Raw genomic sequence first — 20,397 nt, forward strand, 5'->3', positions numbered from 1 at the left:
AGGAATTTTTCTTCAAATGTTTGGCGTGTTCTGTTCCTGAAAGATTTACTAATATTCTGGAGATTTTTTTCAAGTTCTTCGGCCTTTTCCTTAGGGAAATTTTGTTTCTTATTTGCTGCTAAAAAATGGCGGCTAATTCTATCAATGATTTTGATGGAACTAAATGAAAACGTGATAAATTAATGTTTGATATTTACAGGCTCCTGCTAGAGGGCGTACCCGAGCGTTGCGATCGCGAATGTCAGATGAATTCAATTAACATAACGTGGTAGCACGTGTGGTCTACATCACCAAGTTTATACTTTGTCTGATACCACGTGCTTTTATTTTATTTATATTAATTCTTTTAAACGTGTTTCTAAAAAAAATTACTTATTTAAAATCAACGGTAATTGAATCGAAACAAAATATTTATGTAATCAAAAGCAACAATTAATGGGAAAGTGGTACGAATTCGTTTAGGAGAAACATAAAAAATTTGAGCCAATGAGGCTTAATTTCGCCAATTATGCTTAATTAATTAAGCCAATTAATTAAGTCGATGAGATCAATTAATTAATTAAGTCAATGAGATATTAATTATTTAGATGTAATTTTTAATGTGTTCTGTAATGAATATTTTTAATTTATATTTCTTGAATTCTTATCAAATACACAGTTAAAGAAAATATACTCTCATTAAGGGTCACAAAATAATATTTAAGCGAGAGAAAAACGAAAACACTACTGCCTATCGGGTGCAAAAAGTTTAAACCAGCTTGATCGACGGATGACATTTGGAGGTTTTTCTATTTAATAAACTTCTCTCCATCTATTGTGTTTTTTTTAATAATATTTCCTTCATTAAGTAGTAAACCCTCGTTTTTTTCCATCCTGGAAAGTATTTTGTGGTCGTTACGAAACAACTTAAATATTATCTGAACAAACTTCAATATACAAACACATTTTAATTTCTTTTCTTCATAATTTTTTATCTGTAAAATAAAATTATTCTTTACGCGCTGTCATCACATTTTGCTTGAAATCAGTTTATCGGCTTTTTCATTTCTGTACGTCGAAGGTAGAGGACACAATGTTACAAAAATATAATTCTTACGAGCTCTTTTGAGTTACTTGAGTTTTTTGAGATTTGGAAAGTGCATATTCTATTCTGATGATTTTCGTTAAGAATAACAATTTTAATATCATGTAACGAAAATAACACGATAAACACAATTTAAAAATGCAAATTTTTGGAAAGCTCGTAATTTGTCGAATAATTCGTAAAATTAAAAAAACTATTTTTTTTTTCAATCTCTGAGAAATGTATGAAAGTAATATAATACTTTTTTCTCACACAATCCATGAAACTTTTACCTAATTTATTACGAAACTTTTCGATGAAAACATTACAAAGTTAGCCAACGCATTGTTTGTGATTTGAATAATAATTCAATTTAAGCTTAAAAGACAAGCTTTAATGTAAGAAAGAATGAATAATATGAGTAATCCAGACACAATAAATAATGTCAAAATTGCCAAATATTCCTGCAAAGTAATTTTAAATTCGAATCGGACAAACAACTAACTTAGGTTGTTTTTCCGAACTTAGGTTAGTTGCGTACAATGTCTGTCTCATCTTCAATAAATTAGCATAGATTAGGATTTAATGCATTTATAGTAATATCATCAATAGTAATCACAGTGTTACGAAAGGTGCTGCGTAATTATTATCACATATTTGCGCAATTTTCAAAAAAAAATATTAACCATGAATTCATTCATATTATATTTTTCATGATGGCAATTAATATCATTTCATCATAACTGTCTGAGATGTTTATTAGTCTTTTACAATCTAGTTGTTTGTTTTTTGGAATGAAAAATTTAATACCATACTATGATTTAAATTTCCCAGCTTTTCGAAAAATTAAATATAATCACTTTCTAATATCAGATTTGATTCATTTGTGAAAGACATTGTTTCCATCCATTCCTTCATATCATATTTTTTTTTCGCTCGTTAATTTCAACCTTTTATAATCGACTTGTTTACTTTTATGAACGTTAACTTAGTCGAATGTATAATTTATTTTAAAATTCCTAAAATAGTTTAATCTTTTTATATATTTTTTTCTTACGTAATGGGCTTTTTCTCTCCGTTCCATCAAAAAACAAAGTTATATCTCATTACTGTGAATAAATGGGAAGATGACCATTATTTAAAAGACCTTCTGTATCACAACTTATTCAAAAGCTAATTGTTGAAACTAAAAGCAACTCTCTATAAATTACATTTTCTCTAATAAATATCATTTTCTCATCGCACGGAAATGTGCAAAACATGTAGAATAAGATAAAGACAAAATCTAACTTGGTCAGTATTTCTTCTTTTTAATGAAATTAAAATCAAAATTATTCAATATACTAAACATTCTAGCATATATAAGAAACTGTCGTCCTTGAAAGAGCTTTCGAAGAGTGAATGTCCTTGAAAAGTGGCAGAAGTGTTATAAACTATGCACCGTTTATCTGATTGTTCATGAGATGAAAAAAACGATTTATTCTTCATAGTTCTTCGCATATTGATGATTTTATATATTCTATAACAGCATTTATTTTTATTTTACTTTACTTTTTTACAAACCTCAGTATCTCAATTCTGTCCTGATGTCTTGTTAAGAGAAATGTACTTAAAGAATATACTTAAAAAACTTTGCTTTATTATTTTTTTTGTGCAGAATGAAATTTTAATATTATTAAATTTATACTGTATATTGAAGAATGAGTCTGTGTGTGAATAAATAATGTGTCTGTGTGTGTGTCTGCATACTGCATAGGGGGTATACCGTAGGCTATAAAAGTATGATATTCAACATGAAGTTAATTAAGCACAAATGTAAGCAAATTACGAAGTCCAATTCATTCAAATATAAATATATATCAAGTTATTTTTAATTCAAATACATATAGAAAAGGAAATTTCTCATTGGTTTAGTGAAAGCTATTGTTTTAAATAAATGTATTAGCAATCCAATTCAAATATTTATAACAACTAAACACAGGGTAATAACTATAGGCCGTACCCACCCTAGAGCTATAGATATAAAAGTGGTGTCTAAATATAGTAAAGTGACTAAAAATTGCACGATAAAATCACATATATACTGCTGTTATTAGCAATACTATCTCTATACTTGATGAAAGGAAAAAGTCAATCACAAAGTATGACTGAATTTGTACAAACAAACACCTTGTTGACACTTTTTTGAAATGTAAATGCAATGCTTTGTGTAGCATGGACTTACAAAAGCAAAGTCATTTTATAATCATATTTACGGTACTATAAAAAAACAACCATAATAAGCTATAAAAATAAGGCTGTAATTTTCTGCTATAAGGTTCAATTTGCATTAGAATTATATTTCATAAGATTTTCAAAAAAAAATTTCTCAAGCTTTTTCAAACTGTAATCGTTAGTGCCTCTTTCCTTAATGACTGATATCGAAATGACTCAGTTTTGAAAACAAAATGTATTTATATTTTAGCTCCCAACATAAAACAATTTGCCTAGTTTGATGTGGAATGTTTCACAAATATTCTAAAAAAGTAAATCAAAAGAAAAACCAATTTCTTTTCTTCTTTAATGAAAAAGGAACATAGTTTTTTTGCTAAGACAAACAATCTAATTGTTACGATTAATATCCTATTGTCGTTACATGTAGTCTTCCTAATATACAATCAAAAAAGAAACTTATTTCATGCGTATTTTACTGCTTGCTTTAACATTTAAAAAATGGTAGCGTTGTGTAATTATAACTTAAGTGATGATAATTAATCGGAAATTTTTATCTGCATTTATTTGTTGGCATCATTAAAAAAGAGGAACACAAGCTGAGAAAATTAATCGTTCGAGTTAATCGAATCGTTTGAGGTAATAGAACTTCTAATGAAAAAAATTCAAGCTCATCATAAACATTAATTTGACACTATATCGACTATCATACTTCTTTAAGTAATAGAAAACCATTTTTCTTTTAAATTCGTTGCTAATTATCTAATATTTCTCTTTTCACTAATTACATATGTGAGAATTAATTTAATTGACACCAATAGTTTGATAAAAAAAAAAAACTTAGGTAAGCTCTTCAACTGATCTTCCTGCTTATCTTCGCTTTTTCTTTCAGCTTGTCAAGGAACTGCAATTTTTTGTCGTATATATTTTTTATATTTGAATGCTTTAAATTGTTTAAAGCAATTCATTTTTTATTGTATTATTCGAACAGAGAATTTCAAATTCAACAAAACCTACACTTCTCAGTGTAGGTTTTGTTGAATTCGAAATTCTCTGTTCGAAAGCTCGGTTAAAACTACAGTGAAACCTCTCGGTAAGGGCCACCTGTCGTTCCATTGAAAATTGGCCCTTATGGGGGGTGGCCCTTAAATGGGGGTGACCAAAAAATAAAATGAGGAAATCAAAATTTATGTAGAAAAAAACTGCTTATTAACATTTCAAGTTTTTACACATGTTTAAAAAAATTTTCAATTGAAGTTTGTTTACTTTTTACAATTTTTTCGCAAACAATTTTAGTTTCTAATGATTCCTTAACTCTATAAAACAAATTAGTTAAATTCGCATCATTTACTAATGCCTTGGATTGGGATATCAGTTTATTTACTTCTATTAGCATTTCTTGGTTTGATAAATATGGCACGGGGGACTCATTCTCATTATCTGAATCAGACTGAACTCCTGAAAAAATTGAACAAATAAGTTTAAAAAAATATGTATTGTATTTTTTTTAAACTTAAAACAATGAATATTAATGTTTTACCTGTATCTAAATCATATTTAAATCTTTTCTCCCAATCTTCCGATAAATCATCGTAACATTCTAGCCCATTTTCATATTTATCTGAATTTGGGTCATATTGAATTGCAACAGCTTTTGAAAGTTCAACCACTTCATTTTCTAAATCAGCTGCATCGATAGTGGCCTCTAAAGCTGTATTGCTTAGCTCGCATTTTTTAAAGCAATTTACAATTGTCTGTCCTTTTACATTTTTCAGGCGTGTTTAATCCACCGAATGGCATCTAATACTGTTATAGATTGAATGATTTGTGATGAATTTTTATCGCAATCTATAATAGAAAGGAGTCTTCGCAAAACAAAACGTCGGTATTCTAATTTAAAGCAGCGTATAACTCCTTGGTCTAGAGGTTGAATTTCAGACGTAGTATTTGGAGGCAAGAATTGAAGCTTTACACTTTTCAAGTTTTCGTAAAATGAGTGACATGGTGCATTATCCAAAAAAAGAACCACTTTCTGCCTTGATTTGTAATTTTATTATCAAAACTAATCAACCAATTTTTAAATATTTCCATGGTCATCTATGCCTTCTTATTATAATGATATTTTACTCCCATTTGTAATAAATCTTTACCTTTAAAACAACGAGGTTTCTTGGAGTGCCAAATGACGATGGGCTTTCCTTTTCACCAGCAGCATTAGCACAAAAACACACAGTGAGCCTCTGTTTAGCTTGTTTTCCTCCTTTGGCCTCTTCTGCTTTCTGAACTAAACTTTTGGTAGGTAAGGCACGGAAAAAAAGTCCTGTCTCATCTAAGTTATAAACATCACGATCTTCATAGCAGGCCAGAATGATTGGAAGCCTTGATTTCCAGTCTTGACACAAATCTTTATCAACATTAGCTGATTCACCACATAAAGTTTCAAAAACAATATTGTTTCTATTACAAAACTGTTAGCTAAAGAATTGGACACACCTGTTTAGATTTATGGCCCTTGCGAGAAGAAAAATGTATAAAAATGTCTTTTTTGAAAAAAAAAATTTAAAAAAAAATGGCCTTTATTGGAGGTAGTCAGGAAAATGTGGCCCTCTAATGGGAGGAAAATTAACATTATGTCTATGGGGAAAATTTTCGTTCCTCAAAATATTGGCCCTTAATAGAGGTAAGTAGAGGTGGCCTTTAGGAGAAGTTTCACTGTATGTTAAAACTACCAGAATATGATAAAACGGGCCACGTTTCTAGCTCTATGGGAACCCCAAAAAACTCGATAATTTTTACCGAAGCACTTTGGTAATAATTTTGGTAAAATTAACAGAAAAGTATAATTTTATGAAATATTATAAAATTAGGCAAATGTGGTAAAATTTGGTAATTTTATCATGATATCTTAGAGAATGGCGTAAAAAAAACATTTATTCGGTTAAATTTACTTTTCAGTTATGTTTTTTTTTCCTAAACATGTGGTGGTAAGAACTATAATTTTGAACCAGAATTTACCTCTAAGCCGTTATCATATGAACAGAAAAATAACCAAAAAAATGGTTTCAATTCCCTTTATATTTTGCTTTTTATTACGTACTAGCTGAATACCCTTTCTTCGCACGGGGAGAGTAAAAAATAAATAAAAAATAAATAAATCAGTATTGAGAAACACTACGAAATCATACTTAAAACTGAAAATCATATAACGACACAATTAAAGAACTTAGTGGAAGAACCAGGTAAGTGAAATTTTTGGGGGAATTACTGAATCAGAGTGAATTAAAAAAGTGGTTGCATCAATTTATTTCAAATTAGGCAGGGGTAAATAAATTAAAACAGACAAATATTTTCCCATCGTTCTAATAAATTGGTAATAAAATAGTTCGGATGCAACTTTTTTTTTGTTCTGAAAATGTTACTTACCTGGTTCTTCCTCTAAGTTTTTTAATTAATGCAGTTAAAATAATTACAATTTTTTTATTTAATACTATTTGCTGCTCTTTATCGTGACTTTGCGCTATTGAAGTTAGTAAAAGCCGTTTTTTGTAGTTTATCCCATTAGAACAAATATTAAATATATTTAGTATCACTTCGCATGATGCTATTGCACTATCAACTAATTTTCTAAGGTACATATCCCTTTCAAGGACCGTAAAACGCTTATTTCCAAAGTATGAGTATTAAAACTGCTAAGTATTGCTGCGGTCTTAATAATCACCAAATATATAAATTTAATATTTTATACCTATATTAGTATATTTGGAACATATTACATAACCCTTCAACATTTCTATCACATAATACATTGCTAACATTAGTTAAGCATATTGTCGTCAATGATAGTATGATGATATCTAATGGTTATTCTAGATAAATATCTTCACTCCATTACTTCTGCGTTCTAATACACAGTAAATTTATTTTATTTCAATATGCATATACTACCTAAATTAAGCGTCATTGTCGTCAATAATGATATGGCATTTTCTTTTACGTTTCTTCTAAGCGAATTAGTAACAATTTTCCATTAATTTTGCCTTATTCAATTACCGTTGATTTTAGGTCATTATTTTTTAGAAACACGTTTTAAGAGAATTAATGTCAATTGGGTATAATATTAAAAAAACACAACTACTTCCACTTAGTAGGAATAACATTTACCATGACGCAATGCTAAATTCTANTAAAAAAACATCAGTGTAGGGTATACCGGGCAGTGGCACATATACTAGGTCTAGTTGACTAGACTTTTGGTAAATGTCTAAAATATATACAAGGTCAAGTTAAGTGCCACTGCCCGGTATACATTTGCCCGGTATACCCTACACTGATGTTTTTTAAGGTCAAGTGCCATTGCCCGGTATATATTTGCCCGGCGTACCCTACACTGAAGTTTTTTTTAAGGTAAAGTGCCACTGCCCGGTTTATGCACGGAATTCTTTTCACGATCTCCCCCCCCCCTCACGCTCCTCCAACATGTACAGAATTGCTGGAACAGCGACCGATAATTGTCAACAGTACTGAGGTACGTACCTCTCTGCATCAAAAACGTTCTTTGAAGATAAAAAAGAAATCAAATCTGACTGTCTTCTCTGTAAAGCCTAATAATCAATTCTTTCTTTTTTGATGACCCTATAATTAAGTTTTTTTTGCTTTTTTTTTGTTTCAGAAAATCCCGCCAAAATTTGACTTCCAATGTAGGCGCTAAAATAAGGCGATATTTTGCTAAGCTAAAGCTCTCACCACCAACGTTTTCCCGATATTGAGCTCATTTTCCCCTTTCTAAATTTTCTAAGTCCGTTTGTATTATGGAATCGTCCTGTCCCTAGTCGCTTGTAAATTAATGTTAATTAAAAAAAAGCGCGTGGTATCAGACTGCTTTAAAAGTATAAATTTGGTGCCACGTAGTGTTGTTTATTTAATTTATCTGACACAGTGAATATAAAATAATTAAATATTTAAATCCATGTAATAAACTTTTTTTTATCAAATAGAGCTATAAGCTAGAAATTATCACTAATTTTATCTTTAAAATATATGAAAACTGAATCGCTTATAGTAAAATTTAAAGCAATGCTTAACGCTTAACCAATTAGATAATACACTCATTTTGTTCTTCACTCATCCCGCTTTAACAGTTCGTCGTAGAATGTTCTAATGTTGACAGTAACTTTCCTCGTACTTCAAACTATCCGTATGCCAAATTTCATTGCTTTCTGTTGGATTTTTTAGTAACCTATAGAGGATACCCACACACGGATATTTATTTTCATATGTATAGATTAGGCAGTGGTAAATAAAATAAAGCAAACAATTATTAGTCCCACCTTCTAATAAATTGGTAATAAAATAATTCGGATGCATGTGCTCTTTTTTCGTTCTGAAAATGTTCCTTATCTTGTTCTTCCACTCAATTTTTCAATTAATATAGCTAAAATAATCTCAATTTTTTTTAAACTTAATGTTGTATGCTCTAATCTTTGGTGGCTTTATGTTATTGAAGTAAGCAAAGCCCGTTGTTCGTAATTCATACCATTGACGGTTTTTTGCGGTTCTTCTGAACAAATAAATACCTTTACTCCATTTCTTTAGCTTTCTAGAATATTGCTTATTATTTTATTTCAATATGCATGTATTAATATAGTTAATTAAGCATAATTGGTGTAATTAAGACTCATTGGCGCCAATTGTTTATGTTTCTCCTAAACGAAATAGTACCATTTTCCCATTAATTGTTGCTTTTGATTACATAAATATTTTATTTCTATTCAATTACCGTTGGTTTTAAAGAAGTAATTTTTTAGAAACAAGCTTAAAAGAATTAATATAAATAAAATAAAACCACATGGTATCAGACAAAGTATAAACTTGTTGACGTAGCCCACACGTGCTACCTCGTAATGTGTTCATTGAATTAATTTGACATAGCGAATATGAAATAATTAAATATTTAAATACGTGCAATAGACTATTTTTTGATCAAACAGCTACGATAGCAATACGCTAGCGATTATCACTGATGCTAGCATACGCTAGCAATTATCACTGATGTATATTTAAAATATGTGAAAATTGATTCGTTAAATTTAAAACAATGGTTAACGCTTAACAATCAAAATATTCCATTTCGATTTTCACTCATCCTGTTAAAACGATTTTTCGCAGAATGTTCTAATGTTGACCGTGACCTTCCTAGTGCTTGAAACTATCTGTATGCCAAATTTCATCGCTTTCTGTTGGATGGTTTAGGAGTCTGTAAAGGACACGCGCACGCACACACACACACAGACATTCATTTATGTATAGCATATAGATTACCAGAATTTATTTTTATTTTTTTTACCAGATATGCCCTTCCCATACAATATTGTAATTTTACCACATTAATTTTACCACATACAATTTTACCACATGCACAATATTGTAATTTTACCACAATTTGTTTCTCCAAGTAGATTTATCACAAATGATGTTATAACTATAAATACTGGGGTCGAGATAGCCTAATCCGGCCGGCCGAAGACTCCCGTGTAGGGAATGTTAACTGGTGTTAAATCTGTCGGGTCACAAAGTCCTCTATGTTCCCATAGCAAATTATACCTCTGAGGGTACTGGATTGGAGATTGATCTATTTCAGGTCAAAATAACGATCTTTGGATGAATGTATGAATGGGTTCGCCCTATAAGCAGGTGTGACGTATGGATGCGGCAGAAGTCGAATTCTTGGCCATAAATGGCGCCACTGGAAAATAAGAACAATCGCAACCCCAGTGCCTTAATCACCTCCTACGAGAACAACATCTATAAAGGACATAATACTGCACTGCAAAGTTGGTTTTGAAATGTTGCAGCATAGCATTACCGGCAGTAAAGCAAGTCCACTTTCGTTTATCTTATTTTATCACTGACATTGAGCAGCCAATCCGTATCGGATTTCGGCTTATATCAAACTCCAAAGCCCTGTAAATTTTAATCCAACACAGAACAACCAACACTCCGTGAATTTTAATCCAACACATAATCCAATACCCCGTATTATAACAATTTTATCTTCGAGGAAAACTTTTTGAGTAAAATTTAACCACATTTGCCCTCGGTTATTATATTTAAGAGGTTTTTGAATTTTTCCTCCGAAGTATATCGCTAGTTTGTTGGGTTTAACGTCTAATCCAACAATAAATTTCTTTTAATTCAAAGTAAATTCCTTAGTTGCTTAAAATTATTCAGGATCAACAATATTTTACTTCTTTTTGACTCTGTTTCTTAAAACTTTGTCGGAAAGGAAAATTTAAAAAAAATAAATAAAATAAAGCAATTTAAGTGATTTAGACTTGGAGCAATGCGATGATTTTAAACTATATATATAATCTTGCCTTGAAGAATTATATAGTCTTCAGAACAGGTAAATATTTTAAAAATTATTAAACTTTTTTAAAAATCGCCAATTTGGTGAAATTTTTCCACCTGGATTAAAATCATCAAAATCACTACCTTATTCTCAGTTTTTGAAAATTTTTATGAGCTCAAGTAATGCAGCATTGGAGAATGGTTTTACGTACTACAAACGCTTTTCATTTTCACAAAACTGAAGCCTTTCTCCGCATTGACGTTTTGCACCATTTGCAAAATAAACATAGACTGCGCTGGTTTTAGACAGGCTAAACTTTACCTAACAGTCATGAGTAACAGTTGCAAACTCCCAACAGTTATAAAAACAGCATATTTTCACAAAAAAGCATCATTTCATATAAAAGATGAAGCCTTCGAAAAACAGTCTTATATGTTTGTTTGTTTTTTAACCGAAATTATTCGAGTTTTTTACTTCTTTCTTTTAAACATGCAATTAATTTGATATATTTAATGTTATCACTTACAGTTTGTCATTTCGTTATCAATCAAAATGATTAAAAAAAGTGTTTGTCAGAAATGATTATTTCGCTAAATTTTAATCCTTTTTTTAACATCTACCTCACACATCACGCGAGGCATTCTTCCCAAAATTCTTAAAAACATTTTTGTTTTTAAGTACATTTTTGTTTTGACTGGATACACTTCATTTCATACAGCTGTACACATACCTATAAGAGTTTGAAGGAAAAAATTCAGCTTATTTATTGGCGAATAAAAGCGGTTGAGTCATGCCACGATTTTGAATAACGTATCTCGGCACGCCAAAGAAATCATTTTTTCAGAAAATGTCATACGAAACATTTGAAGGATATAAAAAGGTAAGGACAACTAATTGTTCCTACTTTATACTAATAACTTTTTGTTTTCCGACCTATTTTCAAAATCATAATTAAACTTTGATAAAATTTAGAGTTAAATTAGTCAGCTTATTAAGGTAAATATTAAAAGAAAGTTGCTATTAATTGATAAAAATAGATAGTTCGTATATCTTCCCGAGGTTGAATAATATGATTTTCGGTGCATATTTTCATAAAATTTGCTTTATTTTTTTAAAAAAATTATAAAATAGCCGGTAGTTTTGTTTTATAGTAACATAAAAAATAAATAAATAAATAAATTTTAATGAAATAATAATTAAATAAATGAACATAAATTTTAAATTCAACTTTTTTGTGTCATTCACATTTTAAATTCTAAAAGAAATCTTAACTTATATTCACCTCATGCTGCACGTTTGAGCACTTAATAAAAAAATATCCAGAAACAAAGAATATTGACCGGTAAATGATATCAAATTCAGTAATGCCATTGTTATTTTTTTAGCGTAAAAATTTAAAAATTTTTCCTTGAAAATTAACAAAATGAGTCTTTAGTTGTAAAAAAAAAAAAGACAACTATTGAAACAACACGAAATTAATCGGTAATTTGTTTTTCATTTATGCTAGTTGTTTCTGCATTGCAAATTATGAAGTTAAAAATATTTTACAGCAAATTAAATTATGTAATGAATTTATGTTTTAATTTATGTTTTAAGTTGTGTAATGAAAAGTCTGATATTTCCTGATTCATGAAAAATTATAATCATCATACATTATCACCATTTTCTGGATACGAAAAATCTTTTTATCACCATTGCATTGCACAAATTTAATTCGCTGTAAAAGATAACATTTTAATATGATATGCTTGTTCGAATTTTGTTCTTAGTCATAATTGCTCAAAAAGTAATGTAATCTTCAGTAAAATCATTTATTTTTTTAAAAAATTTAAATGAACAGCACATTTTTTGTTTAATATTTTGGTTGGTATAGGTACAAGATATCTCGTTTATTTTGTTTGCTCATTTATTTTAATGAACTATATTCTAAATTTTGTTCACGTTTAACATAATGTAAAAAGCAATATTTATGACAAATTTTATTATTTAATCTGAATAAAACTAGATCAGTGTTATTTTTAAAATATAATAATAAAATGCATATTTGCAAGAAAAAAATTAAAGTAATTTTTTAAGAGCTTTTTATAAAATATTTGTCAGATTTTATTTCCAAAAATTCGTTTATTTTTCATTTTAGATTTGTGTAACTTGAAGTTTGTAATAAAGTTACTCAGAATATTTTTTACGACCCTACGTATCTCAATTTTAAGTGGACACACATTAACTGCGCCAAATGATTCTTTCAAAGAATTTAAAGTACTGTAAGTAAAGCCTAGTAATGGAAAAAAATAATCAAAACGATGGAATATCATTGAAATAATTGAGCCTGATCCCCCACCTCCTCCTATCCATCACACCAATTCTTCAATGAAATATACTTTATAAATTGTACAATACATAACTAAGAATTAATATATAAAGTTTAAATTACTCTTGTGTTCAAGATTAAAATCGCTACAAATAAATGAATAAATAATAACACTCAACACAATAACAAATAACACTAACAATATATTGCATATTTTAAGCTTCCTTGTCAAAATTTAAGCAAAGAATATATGCACATTCTTCTCTTTCAACAGTTTCACAGCCCAGTGCAGGCCAAGGCTTTCTCAATTTGATTCCTCCAACCAATAGGATTTACTGCAAGGTTAATTGTTTGAAAAAAAATAATCGTTAAGATAGGGAAATTTAAAAACGTGATCAACGCTCGAATAACTGATATAGAAGAAAAAAAAAGTTCAAAGACATAAAAACCAATTTAATTACAGTGAAAGTGCTTCCAAAAAGCGCTTTTCACCTCCTCTCATTTTCATACGACAATCAAACAAGTTTTGATTCTTTAAGTTTTAATAATAGTTTTGTTCTTTCCTTAGATATAAAAAATCCCCGAGCCACGATGGCTCAGGGGATTAAGCGTTCGCCTTCCAATGAGGCGAACCGGATTCGAATCCGCATCCGGATTACACCGACCACAGGGATGACGTAAAATATTCTGAGTGGTAGATGGTTCATGGGTTAGAGTCCTCTTGCCGTCAGTCTAACCGTGGGAGGTTCACGTGGTCTTCCTCTCCATGTAACGCAAATGCGGGTTAGCTCCATTAAAAAATACTCCACGAAGGTAAATTTCTCCCAATACTCGATCCAGGAGTTCTCTTGTTTTCTGGATTGGGTTCAAAATTACAAGGTTACGGAGTTGAACATTCGTAGTCATAAACCCTTAAAATTGTTCAACGACGGTTATAAAATAAAATATTAAGAGTCCCTAGATATTAAGTTGCGCAATATAATAGTGATGCCTTATTTTTTTTACTCTATTTGTGGCAAGAACTTTAAAACGACATAATTAAAGGCGATAATTATGGAACACCCGATATTTTTTAGACCTAAATTTCACAGACATAATTTTTTTGAAATAATTATGGGGGAATTTTTTTATCACAATAAGTTCATCACAGGTGCTCACTGTTTAAAAACCTCCAAATGCTTTATATATAGATTTTTAAGATTTACATTTAAAAATCTTATACTTAATAAGATTTTTAATAATTCTTTTTCTTAAAAAAAAACTAAATCAATTTAATATGCATCGATACATTCACAAAATATTTGAATTTTGACCCATGAAACTACCTTGTAAAATTCTGTTTTTAAAACATATCAATAAATTTTACAGCATTATTTATAATTGAATTTTAACTCATTTATGAATTCAAATAGCTGTTTCCCGGAAAGCTACACGAAAAGCGCAAGCATTTATTAACTATTGGTTTCTGTACTTGATAAAATTGATCCGTTCATGATTAAACATTTAAAAATATTTTCAAATAAGTTTTTAGAAACTTATATTCAAGGCAATTAATTCTTACAATGACGGTTTTAGGATACTTTTTTCCAGACTTTTAAAATAGATCGATTAAACATGATAAATCCGTCATTAGCTTTTAGTGTGTAAAATCCACCGACCGGATTGTGTAGTGGTCAAAGAGCCATTCTCAGAACAGAAAGGTCCTGGGTTCGAATCCCGGACAAGGCATGGATGCTCGTTTCTTCCCTGCACTATATGTCCTTACTGTGGGAGCAACGTTGGCCCGCCAAATATGGCGCCCTCAGAAGAGTATCCAACAAATTTGTCCTAGTGATACCTGAATGACGAGTGTCAATCAGGTGGAACTGTTTAAAACTTATTCAATGGTCAGAATCAATAAAATAATCAAGAGTTTTGTACTTAAAATTATATAAATAAGTTTTAACAATAAAAAATTTAATTTTAAATTTAAATTTTGTACTTAAAATTACGTAAAATAATTTTTTTTAGTATAAAGTAAATTTTAACATTTTTAGTAAAATATTTATTGAATGGTCAGAATCAATAAAATGTTTAAGAATTTTGTACTTAAAATTATATAAAGTAAGTTTCAACAATAAAAATTTTAACTTTAAATTTAAATTTTGTACTTAAAATTACATAAAATAATTTTTTTAGTATGAAATAAATTTTAACAATCTAAATCATATATTCAAGCTTATTTTCACAAAAAAATTATATTCAGATAAAAAGTATGATATTAAAATCTGCATTGAAATATACCTATAAATTTGACTTTATGAACAGATAACGTGTTTATTATTTTTAACTGATTCTTATAATCAAGTTACTATTTCCAAGTATATAACGCGAAAAAACAAAACTATTAATATAGTATGCATTTCAGTTCCTAATCAAAATGTTTAAAATTTCAAATAATAACGAGTAAATTATGTATTGAAATTAATGCACTTTCTACAACTTTCTCGACAAAACTAATCAATCCACTCTAGTGCAACCACTTCTCGCTTTTAGACACGTTCGCAAATAATATTTTTACTTCATTTTATGAACTACATTATATTTTAGTATTCTAAATTGCATTTAGTCGCAATCATCATATCCGTTATCGAAAGATTTCAACTATATCTAATTCAATTTAAGTTTCTTACTTGGGAATTTCATTTATTTCGATCTGTATATATATCGTGAATATATTTTGTAGCAGTAAATTCAATTTACTTTACATAAATTCTACGCGTAAGGAATTTTAACTTTATTCAACAACTTACAATTTCAACAAATTTATTCAAATGCTACAACCAGAAATACAAAAACTCATGTGCTCTGAAAAAATCTTTTAAAGAAATAAATCTCACAGAAAAGAAGCCTTTTAAATTGAAATAAAGGAGGCAAAGCGACAAGAGTGGTATTTTTTTATTTTGTTACAATTATGTAACTTAAACTTCAGATGAGATTTTCAAATGAAAAAAAAACAATTTCATCACAGTTTTAATAAACTGCTGATTTGCTTCAGTACACGCAATTGATTATCCCTTCTTTAGTGTTCTCGTGGATTTTTTTTAAATAGAATAAACGTGTTGAATTAGAGAATTATTTTAAAATGAAGTTTTAACCAAAGACATTCGAATTAGTTTTAAAAATACTTAGATAGCATTTTTATCATAAAATATCATATTAAAGTTTAAGATATAAAAGAATATAAAATTTAACTTATTGTTCGGCAATAGTTATAAATTAGTTTTAGTTGTAAATTATGAAAATTACTTATCGCAAATATTTTAAGCGATATTGTAAAATGAATTTTAGTATTGACGCTTGCAAGATAAATATGCAGGGACAAAATTCGTACCGTAGCTACTGAAGTTTCCTTTTAAAATTTATGGAATCAAAACCGAGATAATAGTTCTGGTTGCTCTAAAGGATGGTGTAAAAAATCAAAAAGATATCAAAGAGCTCTTTAAAAATTAAGATTTGAAAACGTAGTTTATATTTTACATTTAAATAAAAAACAAAAGAAAATAAAGTAATAAAAATAATTTTAATGCCTACCTTTTTAAAAAGGGAAAAAATAATGTTATTTTTATCGAACTTTAAATAATTTTATTTTTATCGAACAAATAAAATTCATATCAATTTCGAAAGAGAAGAGGAGTGGGTGATGGAAGATCACGATGAGTATAAAGAAATTTTATTTTATTGTTATATTTTCTTCCTTTTAGTTTTAAGTTTTTTTTTCTTTTTTTGTTCAGAGTGGTTGAAGTTTCGATTTGTGATAAAATAACGATATAAAATCTGCTTGCTGTGGTTATTGTTATCCGGTACAGAACTCCAGTTTAGTTTTAAGTGCATTAACTAATCCGGAAGTGATAGAATTTCTTTTTGGGAATAAATTGCTGCTTTGGTGGTCCAAGAACGGTTGAAACCAGTACTGTCATCCAACACAGAATTCCAATTAAAATTTAACCTTATCGGAAAGTCATCAAAATTATGATCGACTATAGATTACTTTTGGTGACTATTTCTGTTGTCGGTGGTTAATTAGGAAACGATTGAAGCAGAATATCATTTAGAATCGCATTAATCGATAAATGTCGGAATTTCGACTAACGACAAAGTCCTTGTGGCGTTGCTCGTTGTAGTCTTTTTTTTTTAAAACAAAGGGAAAAAAACAGTTTACATTTGTATTTTAATCAAAGACAGAGCCGGGTGAGATGTGAGTACTCGAGTTTGTCAGAAAGTGGTGGGAATTTAGTTTAAGGATAAATTCTATTTGGTGATAAAATGTCAATAAACTCTTCAAGTTGCGTTGTTTGTGATCAAGTTGTGCACACGCTTTGAGTTTCTCTTTGAATTTCGATAGCAATATCTCCAATAGCAATTTGATAGCAATATCCCCGATAACAATATCCCCAAAGGAACGATATTTAGTTAATGAAAATGTACTTAAAAAGATTCAGTATTGAGTGGAAGAAATTCGAGGGAAAATTTAATTATAGGAATGATAGGAATGACAGATTAGATTTTCGAATTGATAATTTTTCATTGTTGATAACATATGATTTAGTCTATTAATAATGCCCTATCTGTAGATGAGTGAGCAAAATATAAAAATCATCTGCCGCTTTTATTTTTCTTTCTAATCAAAAACTTATTCTATTTTACTCCTATGAAATCTGGCTACTTTGTTTTATTAAAAACATTTATTTTTAGACTTAAAGCATATTTTTTTTAGAATAAATGTATTATTCTCAAATATAGGAATGTTACATACATTACAGTTTCAAAACGCTTAGTTGAAAAAAAAAATTTATTTTTTATGAACCCAATATTTTAAAGTATTATTCAACTTCAGTTAGTTTAAGAAAGAAAAAAAAATTATGGAAACTTTAAATGAACTTTACACCCGTGCAATTGAGAAAAAAAAACGTCTCTTTTACAACTCTGAATTACCCTGTAAAAAATTTCGAGCTATGTTGCTCCAAACTTTAGTATTCATTTTCTGGCTACATAAAGTGGTGGTCAGTCTTACTATATATTGGTGCTTTCACTAGCTCCAAATAACGGGAGAAGGTTGCACCAAACACGGGTATCTTGAAAAAACCTAAAAACAGGGAAAGGTCTCGATATACTCTGCCACATTTGAATTAAAATTTACAATATAATTAAATTACTTTTTCACAAACATAATTTACTTCTTGATAAAAAGATTAAAAATTCACTTAGTTTGGAGAAAAAAAATTACTATCATTTTTTTACAAATGTTGGTGAGAATTTGAGAAAAAGCAATATTTTTAATACATACTCATTATTATATGTCTTTGCGATTTACATTGTTTTCATAAATCAGGTAACTAATGCATGTAGGGTTATATAATAATGCATATAGGTATTGTCTGGGTGGCTTAAGTGGTAAGAGCTTGGTCTCTAATGTAAAACTAAGGTTCCAAATTTGATTCCTAGTCTGGACAAATTTTCCCTCATTTGGAAAAATTTTATTTACGGATTATAATATATAAAGTAAAATACATAACTTGAATTAAAACTTATTAAACTAGAAATAATCTATAAGAAAAACAGGGTGCATATAATATGATACATAAAGTTTCAAATTATCAAAATTTTTAATAAATAATGCTAAGCAAGTATTATATANTGAAAGATACGGAGAACATTAGAAGGGATTTACATTACATTAGAAGGGATTTACAGCTTTTGCAATTTCAGCTTCCAATTATAACACTAAGTACTTCATACAAAAATTTTATGATTCATATTTAAATATTTATTCATGATCAAATAATAGACGTTAGGGAATGGCAGCACTGTCTTTCAAATATTTATACTCTGACAGAGGATAATAATCTAAGAGATTTTCGGGTGCTATTATTTTAACTAAATCTCATTTTTTCAGTTTAAAAACACAACAAGAGTGAAAAAGATTGCACACAAATAAAACTTTGGAGTCTTTTCTCCAAATAATAATTATTTTTCCAAACACAGCTTCTTCATTCTCAAAACTTGAAACTACACACATTCCTTGTATGTAAGCTATTCTTGAAACTAGTACTTTTGAAGTTTAAAAAAACTGTTTGTAACCTTCTGCAATTGTGGTAATTTCGGCAGAATAACTATTTTTATCAATAGGCTTTGCACTGGTTATGATAATATTCTTTCTTAAGCCTCTTTCTTGATTAAAAGCACTGAAGTTGTTGGTGCCTTTGTGCTAATGAAATTAGATTAAAAAAATATGTAATTTGTGCTTATGAAATGTATAGGAATTGAAATAATTTCACACATAATTTTTATTATTTAATATAGGAGAATTTAAATAGTGTGATGTTTGATTTTATTTAAGAATATTGCATGTAGAAAAAAGTACTTTTTTCCTCAATGTACTCCCTATCAAAATAAGAAGCTGTATCTTCAGACAATTTTAGCTAAAATTTATCGGAAAAGTACTACTACTTGATTTGAATTAAAAAAATTATGAAAATCGCAGTTAAGTTGGATCACTTATTGTTATAGATATGCAATTCGAATCATTAAAAGATATATTATTAAATTATGTTAATTTCAGAAATTTTTTTAATTTTCTGTAATTAAAATAGATTTAAAAATTCATAAAAATAATAATGTTTAAACTTAATAATAAAAATAATAAAACTGAATAATAAAAATAATAATGTTTAAAACTTGTTCGTTGAATAATTTAAATTATCTTTTAAGAAATTATATTGTTGAAAGCTTTAATAATTATTTCGATGCATCATATTGAATATTTCCGGTGTAAATGCTATTTAATTATTAGCATAAAAGCTGCAAATTACTTAAACTATTAAATTAATATCTTCAATAAAATTGTTTAGTGAGTATTTACATAAAATGATGATTCAAATTTTAACGAACTTAACTAATTTGTCATTGAACAGTTACTGATGTTCAGTACATCTTTGATGAAACTTAAAATAAAATAAAGTGATTAAATGAAATAATTGACATTTTTTGAAAATAAATATTTTTAAAACTTTCAATTGAACAATATTGACCATTTCTAAAAATCACTATTATGAATTCTTGTTTGTAGACAGACTATCAAAAAACTGATTACTTAGATTCAAACCACTTAATCGTGTGCGCCAAATTAATGAATTATTTTTACATTAAAAATATATTAATGCTAACTGTGGAATTATTTGTGCAATCACAAAAAGGTTCTACAGAAAGATTGCGAGTGTTCCGATAACATTTTATCTAACCCATTGTGATTTTTAAAACGTGCAATCTATATATATATTTCTGTTACACGGCGACAAAAAAAAGCCTCATTAGAACTCTCTGAATGGCAACGCTAGAAAATCGACCAATGATTGCCGCTATATATGTCACATGCCAAATCTAGCTGAGGTGGCTCAACATATAGCACTTTTAAAAACGGAAACAAAC

At 28.7% G+C, this 20,397-nt stretch overlaps 1 protein-coding gene across 3 annotated transcripts in view; it reads left to right on the forward strand.

The window, feature by feature from the left end:
- The window catches only part of LOC107454839 (uncharacterized), a 58,896-nt gene that overhangs the window by 13,405 nt on the left and 25,094 nt on the right, over positions 1-20,397 (forward strand). The window contains exon 1 of one of the 3 annotated variants that reach the window (XM_016072159.4): positions 11,352-11,502. The exons of the other annotated variants lie outside the window; for them this stretch is intronic. Within the exon in view, the coding sequence (XP_015927645.1) occupies positions 11,470-11,502 (33 nt within the window). The 5' untranslated portion in view covers positions 11,352-11,469. Of the gene's footprint in view, positions 1-11,351; positions 11,503-20,397 lie in introns of those variants that run through there. 3 annotated transcript variants of the gene reach the window in all.

This window comes from Parasteatoda tepidariorum, chromosome 2 (assembly GCF_043381705.1).
Source record: "Parasteatoda tepidariorum isolate YZ-2023 chromosome 2, CAS_Ptep_4.0, whole genome shotgun sequence".
Lineage (NCBI taxonomy): Eukaryota > Metazoa > Arthropoda > Arachnida > Araneae > Theridiidae > Parasteatoda > Parasteatoda tepidariorum.